At 32.1% G+C, this 13,522-nt stretch overlaps 1 protein-coding gene across 1 annotated transcript; it reads right to left on the reverse strand.

The window, feature by feature from the left end:
• Positions 1-1,427: 1,427 nt before the first annotated feature.
• LOC116765842 (terpene synthase-like) lies at positions 1,428-3,853 on the reverse strand. Its single transcript, XM_032655463.2, has 8 exons — positions 3,767-3,853; positions 3,498-3,652; positions 2,985-3,132; positions 2,790-2,910; positions 2,461-2,600; positions 2,175-2,274; positions 1,887-2,014; positions 1,428-1,803 (listed from the first exon to the last, which is right to left on the reverse strand). The coding sequence occupies exons 1-8, from the start codon at positions 3,809-3,811 to the stop codon at positions 1,720-1,722; spliced, it is 921 nt and encodes a 306-aa protein (XP_032511354.1). The 5' UTR covers positions 3,812-3,853; the 3' UTR covers positions 1,428-1,719.
• Positions 3,854-13,522: the final 9,669 nt, after the last annotated feature.

A 13,522-nucleotide genomic window follows, 5' to 3' on the forward strand; every position in this document is an offset into this window, starting at 1 on the left:
TCATTTTCTACTCTAGACCACATACACACATTAAAACTGATAATCGAAAAATATCAAGAACATCAGAGACCGCTGTATATCATATTCATCGACTACCAAACAGCTTTTGACACAATCTCACACGAAAGTATATGGAACACGCTAAAAGCTCAAAATGTCGAACAACAGTACATAGCAATACTCAAAGACCTATACAGTAACTGCTCAAGTAGATTCAAATTGGAAACCATTGGCCCAAGCTTTCCAGTCAAGAGAGGAGTCAGGCAAGGAGAACCCCTATCCCCAAAAACTTCTATTGCGATATTGGAATCTATCATTAACAAATTAGACTGGAGAAAATGTGATTTATATAACCAGTGTAAATACTTAAACTACTTACGATTTGCAGGCGACTTGCTTTTACTATCAGAATCGAGCGTACAGCTGCAATATATGTTAGATACTCTACATATAGCAAGCAGACAAGTGGGATTAGAAATCAATATCACAAAGACCAAACTCATGACCAACTTCAAAAAATCAAAAATAACAATCGAAAATGAACCATTAGATTATGTGGATAAGTATATATATTTAGGAAAACAAATTGGATTCCACAGAGATAGCAACGAACTGGAAGTAGAGAGAAGAGTGAAACGAACTTGGAAAAAGTATTGGAGCTATAAGGAAATATTTAAAAGCGAAATGCCTATCAAATTGAAGAAAAAGGTCATGGACTTGTGACTTATTCCTTGTCTGACGTATGCATGTCAAACCTGAAAGTGTACCAACAAAGTTAAGAATAAAATAAATACATGCCAGAGAGGCAATGGAACGTAGTACGTTGAATATCACGAAAGTAAAGAAAATAAATCACTCCAAAATAAGATGCAAAACAAAAGCAATAGATGTCATCAGTTACAGCCAAAAACTAAAATGGAAATGGGCAGGCCACATAGCGCACCTAAAAGATCAAAGATGGACGAAAACACTTACGTTATGGAAAGGCCCATTAGGCAAGCGATACAGAGGAAGATCATACGCTAGATGGGACGACGATATTAAAAAGATAGCGGGACCACAACGGCATCAAATAGCCCAAGATCGCGAGAAATGGAAAGCTTTGGAGGAGGCCTTTACCTGAGAGGGGTTCCAGTAAAAATAATAAAAATAAAACAGAAATACTTACCTAATAATAAATATATTGATAGATTAGATTAAATTAAGTATAAAGTGTTTTTTTTTTTAAATAACTTAGATTACCTACTTAGAAACAAATTACTGTTTTCTTTTTCTTTTTATTACTTTTTTTTTTTAATATTATTTTTTTGCTTACAGTTACCAAAGTATTAAGGTAGATTCAAAACTGTTTAGGTATACTGTTCATACTGTAGTATTTTATGATTATGGAAATAAAAGGCTTTTTATTTATTTTTATTTATTTTATAATTTGAATTTACCACACTGTTACTATGAAATAATGAGACGAGTAACTTATTTTTTGTTGATAAAGACTTCAGACTGGACCATATGTATTTAGATAAATTAATCAGCGATTGTTTATAAAGACGCAAAAAAAAACAATGACAATAATTATTAAAAAAGAGGAAAAGGACTGAAATGAGTTTGTTATAAAAAAAATCAAATAAGTAAAAATATTTTTTTTACTAATTATATTTAAATATCGTTACTGCTCAGATATCACTTGTATTAATAAAAAAAAAAGATTTGTAATATTTTTTAAGTAAACATTTTATCGTCCTTCCAGCTGTTTAATCCGTCCAAAACTTTCTCCATCAAAGGGTTGTAACCTAAACGTGTCATCTGTCAAAGAGGAGACAACATCTTTATAATCATAATAATATTATTTAATGTCAACAGTTTAGAGCTTCAATATCATCTTATACCTCAGCCCTCGCCTCGCGATCCAACTCGACCAGTCTGTCTCTCGTGTACTGTAAGCTGCCCGCCTTCTCCAATAAAGATAAACAATATTTCTTCAATTTGATATCACTTGTGCGCTTCCGTAAAATATCTGTGATTTCTAAGGAAATGGTTTGTGAAACACGCTGAAGACTAATTTCGAGTTTTTAATAGTATGATATAATAGAAATTTTGTTTAAAAGTTTAATGAGGTCTGTTAGTTTTATTTAACTTTTTTATACTTATTGTTTATTTATTATTAAAAAGGATACGCAATACTTCGGGTCCAAAAGGAGTCTTCGCCGCATGTATTATTGGTAATGAATATTTACCCTCAGTTAAATCTAACCAGAATCTCCCATCTTTGTTCAACTAAAAGTAATAAAAAAAAAAATTTGTAACGAAAAAAAATGATACAGTGTTGTAAGTTGAAGACTAATCTTAGTTTCTGTTTTAAAGGAAAAACTTAATGTGAAAAATTACATTGCACCGTGTCGAGGTCGAGAAATATTTTCAACACAACAATAATAACCTCATTATATGAATATAAACATATACCTCGTGAGACCGGAGATTACAATAATCATCTCGGAGTTGAGAGTAATACCCAAGTATGGACAGTAACTTATCGTAATCCCTTTGATCGTCGCTCAAGAGTTGTAATAACTTTATTACAAGCACAATATACGCTCCCGTTTCTAAAATATATATATATGTATTTAGACTTAGTTTACCTACAGTTTATAAGTAAAAATAAAAATAAGAATCTTAATTAAGTTGTAAGACATGAGATTCGGTGATTGATATCTTCACAAAAATGAAAGATAAGGAGACCAGAAACTAATAATGACAATCGCTTATGTATGTAAATACTGTTCTAAACTCACTTTGTCGAGACATTTTTTCGTATTGCTTCTCGGTTGGACAAATGAAATTGTCGATCCAATAGATTTCAGTGCCCTGTCCAGTCCACATTTCATGTAGTTGATCAGCTACTAGTTTAGCGCCCTGATAATAATATTGTAAGATAGTATTAATTATTTATAGAATTCGCAAAATACTAATAATTAACAAATTCTCACCACTCCGTTGGGAATCAACTCAAAAGCCTTTTGCGAAGCTTCTGCTAGATTTAGCAGGGCGCTGTTTAAAGTCAAGGGGACCCCATAAATAAGGTGAGCTGTTGGAACCTCACGTCTAATGGTCGAGCTGTCTTGAATGTCGTCAATCCTTTACATAGGAATAAAATTATTATTGATTTACTGATTATTTAGAAAAATAAAAAAAAAATTAACTTAATGACGTAAAAACAATAATTATAAATAAAATATTTTAAAAACAGCAATTATAACACTAATTAAAAGTTCTTATAAAATTATCTTACTCTGATAAAGATAAACCATAAACAGAAACTGAAATCAATTTCATATACATTTTAAAGTTTTAAACCGAATCGAGAGAGAATTTGTTGAGTTATTAATTAAGATAGCCATAATTATTACAAAAACGTGTGTATTTATTAACAGTCAACATTTATCCCATAACTCGGTCTCTGGGACGTAAACAACATAGTTAAAAAAAATTAAAATACAAACAAGAAGATTCCTTTCACAGCTGTATCCGTTACGTAGTTTCCTCTGAGGAAGTCTTCCTCCGAGAGCTTCAACCAGTAGTTGAATGCACGAACCATTTTGTTGATGAATAGTTTTTCTAGAACTGTCTCTACGTGTCGAGATGGTGCTAGAAGTTCCTGTAAAATTAATTATTATTGTTTATTACAAAACCGTTCTGCAGTCCACAGAACTAAACTGTACCATAAATGTCCATCGGCCTACGATGATGGAAGTGAATGACACAACAACACCTTTTCAAGGTCACAGTGATCCGAGGTTTGCTTACTGTCTTCCATATTAAAAATAATAAGAAAATATATGTTGTGAATTCTCCAAGCGCAGCTCTTTAAGTGACTGATACTTTTTGTCTTCCTTATATAAATCCAACTTCTAACGTCATCGATTTCATTTTCACATACATAAAAAGAAATATCTAAGTATTCAAAAAAAGTATGTACCGAGAATAGACGTGAGATAAAAAAAACTGAGAGTAAAAGGTGTGACAGTAACAGACTACAGGTGTGACAGTTACAGAGTCATGTTCTAGTATTTCCTTATGTTTCGTCACGGAGTTAGCTGAAAAGAAAAGCTGTTATTTTATTTCACTGGATAAGGATTTTTAAGGCAGTGTGAGGTCGAGTTAGACATAGAACGAACTTAAATCTTTAGAGATTGACAATTATTATTATTGTTATTTTAATTTATATACAAATATATTAAACATAAATAAAATGGGAGTGTCTGTTCATAATATTGAGATAACCGTTTGATTAGTAAATGCATATGATGTGAATATATGTATATAAACGGCACATACACCAATATAACATTTTTTACAATTTTTATCTGTCTATTTGTTTCGGTTAAGTTAAAAAACAGCTGTACGATTTTGACGGGACTTTTATTGACGGAGCTGACGTAATAAGGAGTAAGGCGGGGCACATGCGTCACTACCGGTGCGCGGTGTGCGGGTCGCGGGCGGCTCAGAACGCGGACGACACTAACTATGCCGACGCGGACGGACGGAGGTTGCTTTCATTAGTTTAACATACATTTTTTGTTTTGGTTTTTGAGTGTCCATTTATGAATAGGTTTATTTATATTTTTCTTTAACATTAGGTACAAATCACAAGGTACATTGTATTAGTAGTAGTATTTTCCATTCTAAAACACTCAGGAGTAGGTAATTTTTGTCAGTTTTGTTTAGTTTAGTTACGTAAGTAGGTAATTGTACAGTAAGTAGGTCAGATTATTTTAATTACTTTAGCATTTCGAGTATTAGATTTGTTTTTGATCTGTTCCTGTTTGTGTGCCGTGTATGTGCCTAAAAGATATGTCATTGATTTTTTCTTATTGAATTAGTAATGTATGTGGCATGTATCCAATTTGAAAACGAGTGAGTTTGAACAATCGCTCGTATTGATATTTCCTCTTATTAGGAAACGAAATGGTGATTCTTTCAAACATCGCTATATCTGGCAATAAAACAAATGATTTATTACCTAATTTGTTAGGTATTAAATACTTAGTTTCCAATGAAAGTATTTTTAATAGATTTAAAAAAATATCACCGGCGAAATTAACGCATTTTATACAATAATAAATACAACTATCAGTGGGAAGCGTAATGTATTTAAATTTTAAAACAGTCGATGAGGGAAGACATTATACTGCAACGACACTAACTATTTCATTTAAATAAATAAACCATTACAAGTCATCTTTACGATCGTAATCCCCGAGTAAATCACATCGCCATTAAACAGATGTCATGACTCGTGTAATGTGATATTACCATAATATCCTCACGAGATCCCTCTCTTAGTGAAAGTATCAACATTATAATAAACAGCTTTTTGCTTATGAGATTATTATTAGGAACAATGTAACGTTTTGTTTTATTGTCTAAACGTATTAAAACACATGTTTTCTTTTGTGACAGAAACTGGCTTCAAACGTCGTCAACATCATTTATTACTGACTTTCAAAAAAAACCTCATTTTTTTTCAAGTCCCACTGGCCTTTGATAGTATTCAAGTTTAATTTGAATATGTAGTTGAATCATTATAATTTTCATAATGTTTTAAGAGTACATTCTAGAGTACATTCTCCACTCTTTACACAGAACAATGAATGTAAATGGAAAACAATATAATATGTGTTAGTGAGTTTCAGTGGGTACTGTTTTGATAATGAATTTAATATGTTCAAACAACATGTATCAACGTATAGTATGAAACGAGTCGCACGACAAAACTACCTTCAGTGCTCTTTGGAACATAAAATGTAAACATTCTGTTAGTCATGAAATTTACAACTTTAATAAAAATGGAAATAAAGCTGTCAAGACTAAGCATATATTAATTAGTTAACATTTGGTTTTGGAAAAAATAATATCATACGTTTTTGATGAGCATCAGCTCTCTTCCTTAACGACTGTGTAAAAAGAAGATTCGCAATCCATTGTACTTGAGCGTTACATCGACACAAAGAACAAAGACTGCAATTACAACACAAACATTTTTAAATTATGATCCTCGGAGCAGGTTACATTGATTTTGTGGTTACGATACAACGCTATCATAGTGTTAAGAAATGGGTTTGTTATTCAAATACTTAGTAGTTTCTATGTGTATATTTACAATCCTTTGACACTTCCTTTTTTATTATATCACCTGACAGCATACTATTCTGACTTCCAGTCGCGGTGTTCGGGCAATTACGTATCCTTCACCATCCAGGCACTGACTATTCCCCAAAGGACTGGATGCGAATGTGTAGAACGCTAGTGCGGTCGCTTTTTTATTATAGTCCGGTAGCGACAATAAAAAGGCGGCTGACCGGAAACACTAAAAAAGCAATACCGACTTTAATACAAAAAAAAGCAGTTTTCCACATTTATAAATTAATAAGATATGGTTACTTTGGTTCATAAAAGTTATAAGCATAGTACATTGGCTATTCAAATATGTTTCTGTATATGTATATATATACTTTTTTTACAAGCCTCCGCGATATAATATCCGTGTCGAAGTTCTCTTATGATTTTTTTTTTTATTAATAATCCAAATTCACAATTTTTATGTTCAGATACAAAATTTGTTACGAAAATAAGGGAATGTGTTTAGTGTTTTACAGTTGTATGTGAACTAAATGAGAACACGTGTAAGCTATATGTTAATGGGATGACTTGTATGTTTCTATATAGGTACTTGTTTTTGTTATTCAGTGATCTTTTTTTTAACGTCATCATATAAGCTTCATATTTAGTATTAAGGAATTTATAAAGAGCTCTCTTTGATGCATTGAAGTGAGGTGCGGGAGGTAACGTTTAATAATAAAAATAGTTCCTGACCGCTTTACATGTGATTGTACGGACGAGGTAAAGTTCACTTCGAGTGAGACGATGGTTCACTGACAGTACGACACTGTCTGATAAACTTGTGTTGAGAAAATATTATGAGACAAAATGTGGTTTTAGAAAAAGGAGGGATGGGAATGAGGAAATGGCTGAAAAGGGTGGGAACAAGGAGAGGGCAACCGGCTTTGTCACTCATCGGACGAAACGCAGTCATTAATGACGTCTTCACGCTGATTTTCTGTAAGAGAGTGGTGCTACCGCGGTTGACCCAGTCAATGTTCGAGCTGTAGTTATTTGACCACAGCTAGGCTCTACCACCTCAAAAACAAAAACCGGTGGCCAGCTATGGCGACATGTACAATGTAACTACTTTAACCGGCTTCATATACAATGTAAATTACATGTGTGAGCTACATGTCCGTAAAGCTTTGTGCAAAATCCGTTGATTGGTTTTGGCGAAGCTTCAATGGCTTTTTAATTTATATATTTTTTTTGTAGATATTCCATTTTGGATTTGTCCGCATGAAATAATTCACAACAATTTATAATTTTCTAGCTTCTAAAATTCATAATCGATATCAATATCTAATTTGATGATTCCATCACGTACATTGGTCTGCAGTAATTCACAACCGGATATGTAGATGGCGCTAATGTCACCTAAAGCCGTCATCATTATTGGTGAACTTTGTTTGTTTTGTTGGTGTATCCTTTATCTCTCCACGCTCGGAGCTTCACTTTACTGGATTCACAGTAATTTGTCTCACCGGCCGGCTGTTCTTCGAGGCTGACGCGGGCGTGTAAGTTTCGTCAGATTCTGGTACGTCTACTAAATTGCTTCTTTAACACCATAGCCGACATCGACACGTGAGGATTCATCAGCTAGTTACGGATCTTTTTTTGCTTCGTCCTTTGTTCCATTGATGTGCATGTAATTTCGATATAATTACATAAGATAAAATTCTTCTAACGTGGAGTAGTATATAAGCGCCACTCGAGGTTTTTTTTTGCTTAAAATAGCAACAAACATTCATACATACATCCTCACAAAAAGTAAAAAAACGTCCCTGCATTACAAGTATTTACAGTTAAATTATTTATATGTTATTAAACAAAAACACTTTTTTAATAAATTGCTCATAAAATATTATCCTTCTTTTTCTTATACAAACACAAAGGCTTAATTGAAGTTAGAAACCCCTATAACTTCTAAATAAATTTATAAACCGCTTCCAAAAGCGAACTTCAAAAGAATTAAATGGATGCAGTGAATAAAACATCCCAGTTCTTTGTGGCGTTCTTTTGAAAACAAAGAAAAGAGAAAAGGTTAATGTCCAAGCTAAGCCTTTACTGGAGGACTTTCACTTTTACAAAAATAATATTAAAAAAAAATTGTTTGTTTTTTTACTTCGAGGAAGAATGTTCTTTCTTTATTTATTTGGGAGGATCCACAGAAAGATTTTAATGAATTTTCATTGAAATATAATTTTTACGTGATATTTTTTCTGTTTATAAAATTTTAATAAAGAAGGTGGTACTATGTTTGTATTTTCTGAGAATATAGTAAAGTGTAACAGAAATTTTATAAAAACTAATATGTATGTTTTGTGTTAGAGCCACTCAAAACATAGATTTAAAAAACCTAGTGGAGCATCCGTCTCAGTCTGACCGTTGATGTCTTACCAAATTCATATTATAAATATGAAAGTATGTACGTGTGTTTGTTGCTCTCAAAAAAAAACTACTAAATGTATTGTGAGGACACTTGTAATACATTCAAAACATCCTTGCAATCGACTAAGGAATGTCGTATATTGTATGAAATCACAGATGTTACAGATCCAAGATGGCGCTGTCAGTTGGTAAGCATAACTATTTTATCTAAGCACAAATTTTCGAGATCCAAGCAGATGCAGTTAGCATTATATTATGAATCCTTGAAATATCAGACTTTACGCTCAAGATGTGATAGTTTCTTTCTCACTAAAAATGAAAAGTAGAACAAAAAGATTGATTGACCGAGGGTTTTACTCACAGGTGAGAGGTTTTACTAATGAAATTATAAAATTTTAATGTATTCTGACTTTGTGATGTGTTACTATTTTTATCCTAAAATCCAATCGTTTTGTGTTAAAATTATTTAGATTTAAGAAACTAGTTTTGTATTTTTGTTTTATGAAACTAAGGTCGAGTTGAAATAAATTATTCCGTCCACCAATACTAATATACGGTTCATCTAGAAAATATGTAAAAACTACTATAAAAAAGCGTTTCAAAGAATTACAATAGCTTTTTATATTATATTTTTGGATATTTTAATAATGAGTACTTAAAAATATTATAAAAGCTTTAACAAAGAACAAGATGAATGATGAGAGACTACTACTTATATATGTGATATTGATTAATTCAATTTATATCAATTGGTAAAGTTACCATTTTTTTGAGAGTAACAATAATCTTTTCATCTATAAATTGATTTAAACCATTAAGTCACCAAAATGGCCGAAACACTCTGAGCAACCTTCTGGAAGTAGAGTTTTCTGGTTTCCTGCCAAAGAAGTCGAGACAAACTCCTATCAGTCGTCATCATCTCCTCTGATTATACCTGATTATACTCACACCCTTTGCAGGAGATAGCGCGTAGTTTCAATACATTTTAATTATCCACGTGTCCATCGAAATAGGACACTTATACTTATATTTAAATTTTTATACTTTAATGAGACATATTAGAACAACAAGTAGCTTGAAATATATCACAATATTTTAAATAATAATACAATGACAAACTCTTTTCGAATAAAGAAATTCTTTTAAGAAGACAGATTTTTTAAATACTTTCTGTAATTTGAGCTATTTTCAACATAACAAAAGCAGTTTCGTACAAAATGAGAGAAACTTCTGTTTAATGATGGCCATTGTGCTTTCCTTTCAAGCGAGTAAAGAAACAATGAACATACTAAAGAACAAACGTTGGAGGACACAACGTGTGCCGACCCCACGCCGGTGTCTATTTATTGCTTTTTTAATGAAAAGACAGAATTTCAAGTGTTTTTTGTAATAAAAAATGTAGTTCAGAACGTTCACGTTGTATTACAATTTACAACAGTTATAGTGGCTACGTTCAAGCTTTTATTTAACATGCAACGCATGTGCATCTTAGTTCGGATGAAATCTTAAAATAAATTTTATATCAGAGGTCTTCAACGGATTGAGTTGAAATTTTATAATGGAGTTCAGTTTGGATGTCAAAGCATAGTTAATGTTCAGATTTCATTTTTAATACGACACGGATCAAGATGTGAGAGCGTAATATTTAATACATTCCGAAAGTATGTGCATGAAACGAAAAGCCTTGCTTAGGATAAACAAAAACAATATGAGCGTATAGCATGAGTTTGAAATGAGAGAGCCTACTGAGAATAAGAATGCAAGTTTAAAAGTGACATGGTATAGATTATTGACAGCAGAAATGTGAATATGGACACCATTCATCAGTGTAGAGACATAAAGACGTTGTTTACCGGAATTAACGAAGCAGTGTGCAATTTCCACAAAATATCACGGCACTGCAAAACGAAGAATGCAATTATATTACGTTAATCCTACATAGTACTCGTAACACAAAATATAGAGTAGTGCTGTAGTACCGGCCACCATGCTTTACATGTATTACATTCTTAGGCTCAAAGCTCTTCGCTACTGGTTAAGGAATGTATTGTTTCAAATTAACGGGCGCAGGAATGTGTTCAGTGGAACGACTACACTGACAAAAGCTTTCATATGCAGCGTCAACCTAAAATTTCAAAAATAAATTAAAAGTAAAAGACCTCTCAAAAAGCATACTTTTACTTTATTGCAATAAAACGGATAATTAATAATTAGTTTTTACGCTAAAACTTGTTAAATTGACATGGTGTAAAAGCTTGTCGCTAGTTCAGATCATTCCTATATGCAATACTTACTTTGAACATTTTAAAACTTTAAATCAGTTATATTACGTGATTTAATTTTCTTTTTTTTAAATTCAAAGGCTGCAAACGAGCAGCCGGCCTACCTGATGGAAAGTAACCACCGTTGCCCATGTACATTTGTAAAATGACGGATGTTGCAGATGCGTCGCTGACCTTGATTGTGGGAGAGGGAGTTGGAGCGGAAAGGGAAAGGGGAGGGGGAAGGGGAAGGGTAGGAAAGGCAGAGGACAGGAAAGGGTGGAAAAAGGGAAAAGGCAATCGGCTTTCTCACTCATCGAACGAAACGCAGCCATTAAAGGCTATGTTCGAGCTGTAGCAATTAACCATAGCTATGCTCTACCATCTAAAAATATAATTAATAAAATATTTACAACAATATGTTTAATGCAATTTTTGCATTAACTATTTAAGCATAGAGGTTTATATATTAACAAAATAACATTTTTATTAAAATGCAGTGAAAGAGGTTATCATATGGAATTCAATTTTAAAACTTACCGAGGAGCAAACGTTAATTGGAACTTTTTCGAGTCAACGAACCTTCAATTGAAATGAACGCGTCCGATAATTCTTTAATATCGTTACCTCAATATCGACAAACTCTAACTAACGGGAAGGGAACGGAAAGCATTTCTCCTTTATTTAATAACTATTAATAACCTGTCTGTATATATTTAAATGTTTTCTTAGATTTTAATTATCATTTAATTTGCCATGTCACGTGGTTTAAGTATCATAAATGTCTACATTTCTGTCGATGGTTATGTTAGGTATTCGTTGAGCGATTTACAACGGTTTCGTCTCCTTTAAGATCCTTTTTAACAACTTTAGCTTTAGTAACTTTAAAGCCATAGCTATTCACCAAACTAATCTCGATTGAGTCCGAACTATCGTTATTAAATTAAATTAATTGACAAAATATTTTAACATTATTTTTTAATACTGTGAAATGTGTATTTTTAAAGTAAAGTTTAATTTTTCTCAACCTAGTGTTGCATTTCGTAACAGTTAGTATGCAAAAGGAAAGCTCATCTCATCTCGTGTCAGCTCACTTTGCATTTAAATGATCACTCATTCATTCAAAGTTTCAGAAGCACTTGTGTATTTTAGTCACGGTTATTTTAATTTGTATTAATTTCTACATTTGAGTTAGAACGTAGACGAGAATTAACTTTATAGTTGTATCTTTGCTGTGCTAGTAGTTTAGAAATAATAAACGTGATGTAAATCCTAAATCTAATAATTTTCTGAAAAAATTTAGTTACATGTCTGCGGTCCAAAAATATTCCACTAGTATAAAGGTTTCGTAAAAAAAATTTAAGAACGAAGGTTTTCAAACTAAGAGCAAGATAAATATTGAAAGAGCCTGTAAACTTGGAACGTGAGTTGAAAAATAAATATATCGCTCGTTATAAGATATTGTGTTATTCCTATATTCACTTAATAAATAACAAAATTTGTTAAAAATGATTTTTTTTATCCTGAAGAGTGAAGTGGAAATGTTAATTGTAATATTTGCAACAAAAATATGATATTTGCATATAAATTATTGCAACCAGTAGCGGGGAGTTTGTGAAAAACTTAATAAATATCTTTTGTAGGTATTATTTATTGAGAAGAAGATTAAGTCATTTATTAGGAAGTCTCCGAAGTATATTTTTTTTAGAATTTGCTTGCAAAAGAAATTATACAATATATACGTAAATGTAAAAATTGTTTTAAATGTAATAAAATGAATGCTCGACCTCAAAACAGATTTAAAAATTATGGTTTGTAACGAAGATTGCACTTAAAAGAAAATCAAACAAAACGTTACAATATGGGGCAAGATCCTTGTCAACATCCAAGACAAGACTTTTATTAATTATTTTATAGAAAAAAAGCACCTGCAAAAAAAACATACGTTGAATGGTTTAAATTTTATTGTTTACCTGTTTTAAGTCAGTGATTGTTATAAAAAAGACGGAAAAAGGAATTGTACGTAATAATCGAAAATAGTTGATTACCTCCCACGTAAATTGTTGTAACCACCAATACCACGCTTTTTATATAATTTACGCGGTCATTAAAAAAGAGCTTTATTTTACGAACTCTCAAGTCGTGCCATGCTGTAGCAGATAACGCCGGCGCGGCGGCCGGACTCGCGGGCGGAACAGAAGGCTCGTCTGTTATGACGGGTTTCACATATAAACAATATTCAATCAAGAGGTCTGACGAAGGTTACTTGGAAACATAAACAGAAAATCGCAATATTTCATTAAATTAAACAAACTTAACTAAAACTTTACTTAATCAAACAGTTTTGTAACGTTAACTTGGTTCCGTAACGTCACAGGTTACTCTAATTTACTTTTATGTGAATTAATTACAACACAGTAAAGTAATTGGTGAATAATATAAAACAGTATTGTATAATAACATACAACAATTACGTTGCAGAAATATAGCAAATTATACATACCACGTCTTAGGCCGGAAAGTGTCCCTTAAAAAAGAAATTGTTTTACATTTTGTCTTGCGAAGACTATTTTCTTTTGTATATACAACTTTCAAAAATTCTTAAGGTTTTTAATACCGACTATAATAACTCTTCCCTGTTATTCAGTTTACTGTATCTCCTAACTCCTACTTCTAACGTTGATTTTAAGGGAATAGAAAGAGAAATTAAA

Source organism: Danaus plexippus, chromosome 11, assembly GCF_018135715.1.
Source record: "Danaus plexippus chromosome 11, MEX_DaPlex, whole genome shotgun sequence".
NCBI classification, from domain to species: Eukaryota; Metazoa; Arthropoda; class Insecta; order Lepidoptera; family Nymphalidae; genus Danaus; species Danaus plexippus.